The sequence below is a fragment of the Octopus bimaculoides genome, chromosome 25 (assembly GCF_001194135.2).
Source record: "Octopus bimaculoides isolate UCB-OBI-ISO-001 chromosome 25, ASM119413v2, whole genome shotgun sequence".
Classification (NCBI taxonomy): Eukaryota; Metazoa; Mollusca; class Cephalopoda; order Octopoda; family Octopodidae; genus Octopus; species Octopus bimaculoides.
This window is the reverse complement of record NC_069005.1, coordinates 33,845,342-33,847,290: the sequence shown is the minus strand read 5'-3', so window position 1 is coordinate 33,847,290 and position 1,949 is coordinate 33,845,342. Positions and strand designations below refer to the sequence as shown.

The 1,949-nt window shown below is 31.7% G+C and overlaps 1 protein-coding gene across 1 annotated transcript in view; it reads right to left on the bottom strand.

The window, feature by feature from the left end:
* Positions 1 to 457: 457 nt before the first annotated feature.
* Positions 458 to 1,949, bottom strand: part of LOC106869086 (potassium voltage-gated channel subfamily C member 1) — a 3,484-nt gene continuing 1,992 nt past the window's right edge. The window contains exon 2 of the mRNA XM_014914612.2: positions 458 to 1,541. Within this exon, the coding sequence (XP_014770098.2) occupies positions 588 to 1,541 (954 nt within the window). The 3' untranslated portion in view covers positions 458 to 587. The remainder of the gene's footprint in view (positions 1,542 to 1,949) is intronic.

The following is a 1,949-nucleotide window of genomic DNA, read 5'->3' as shown; positions in this document are numbered from 1 at the left end:
TTAGAATATAAATAACAACAAAAACACATACAAGAAAACAAAACAAACAAAATAAAAACCAAGAAACAAACAGATATAACATGTAAATACAAAAGATATTAAAAAAAACATTGGTTCTTAATATAGACTTCTGTTAATATAAAAAAAAACAATGTAGGGTAATAATAATAATATCAACAATAATAAAATTATTATCATTATAATTATTATTATTACAATAGAAGTAAAAATAACAATAATAATAATATAGTAATAATCATAAGCTGTTAATTATAAACTCTATACCAACAGTTACAGTAATCAAAATCATTAATAATAATAATAATAATAATAATAATAATAATATTAATAATAATAATAATAATAATAATAATAATAATAATAATAATAATAATAATAATAATAATAATAATAATAATAATAATAATAAATATAAAACAAAACTTATATTTGCACGCACACTGTATTTTGTTTTCTTTTAGAATTTTCTGTATGATTTTTGTTGATTTTTTTAATTTAAAAATTTTTTTTTGGTATTTTTGAATTTTTTTTCTCTTTTTCTTTGAAGAATTCCTAATTAATCCTCCTTAAATTGGTTCCTGATTATGAAGCACCTGTTCTTCCGTCCTGCTGCACGGAAGGTCAGTGTCGCTCATATAAATTTTTGATTTCGTTTTTTTGTCCTTTTTCGCCAGTCCGTACTGAACGTGCGTGTAATAGAGTACAAAGTTACTCACAATAATGGGTACCGTAAAAGCAATCATAAGCAAACCGGAAATGGCACACAGGGACCCGATGATGTAGCCAAATGAGCTTTTCGGGTACATGTCACCGTAACCAACTGTCGTCATGGTGACGACACTCCACCAGAAACCAATGGGAATGTTACTGAATCCCTCATTATTCTCAGCGAAATACATGAGCGACGCAAAAATTACCATTCCAATCACTAAGAATACACTCATGAGTAGAAGTTCGTTGAAGCTGGCTTTTAAAGTGTAAAACAAAATCCAGAGTCCCGGTACGTGACGTATCAGGCGAAATATGCGAAACAGTCGCGTGACGCGTATAATGAACATAAAATCGACAAAGGACGCCTTGGGGCTTTGCAAAGGCGAAACTCTAATAATAATCATTTGAACAAAATCCGGCAGAACGGCCAGAAAATCTATAACATTTTGCAATGAGAGCAAGAATTTTACCTTACGCGGCGTAAAAATGACTCGCATTAAGTATTCCAACGTGAAAAACATTAAGCATATCATATCAATGAAAACTATGGCGGGGTGTTCGACTTGTATATCGGGTGGGCCAGTTAAGTTTGTTGAATTGGTGGTCGGGTCAAGCGCTGCATTTGCCTGTGCAGCCCGCTGTAACATCATCTGTTTTTGTACTTTTCGGGCGCTACTCACGTGGAAATAACGGTATATCATTTCCATGTTTTTCACAGACGACAAAGGAACTCGAAAGTTCGGATGTGTTTCGGCGCAGAAAGCAAAGATGGAAAATATCACAAACATAACTGAAACCCAGGCGTATATCTGGAGGAGAAAGAAAATAGAAAGGAAGAACACATGTTAAATAGACATAGAAATCGTCAAATGGGGAAGAATAAAACATTAATAAGAGAGGCAACTGTATACAATAAATACCAATAAAATATATATAGTTCAAATTTTACAGAAACAAATGACAAAGACAGGTGAAGGAACAATAAACAGGAAGGAAGGAAAAGTCTGTGGCGTTTCGAGCCTACGCTCTTCGACTGAAAGAATAGAGAGGAAAAAGAAGGCAGGACGCAAAAAATGGAGAGAGAAAAAATGTGTAGGTACTAACAGTTCAACATGGTATATATATGTATATGTAAATGTATATATATGTATGTGTGAGTGTGTATACGCGCGAGTATATCTATATATATATATGTATATATATATATATATATATAT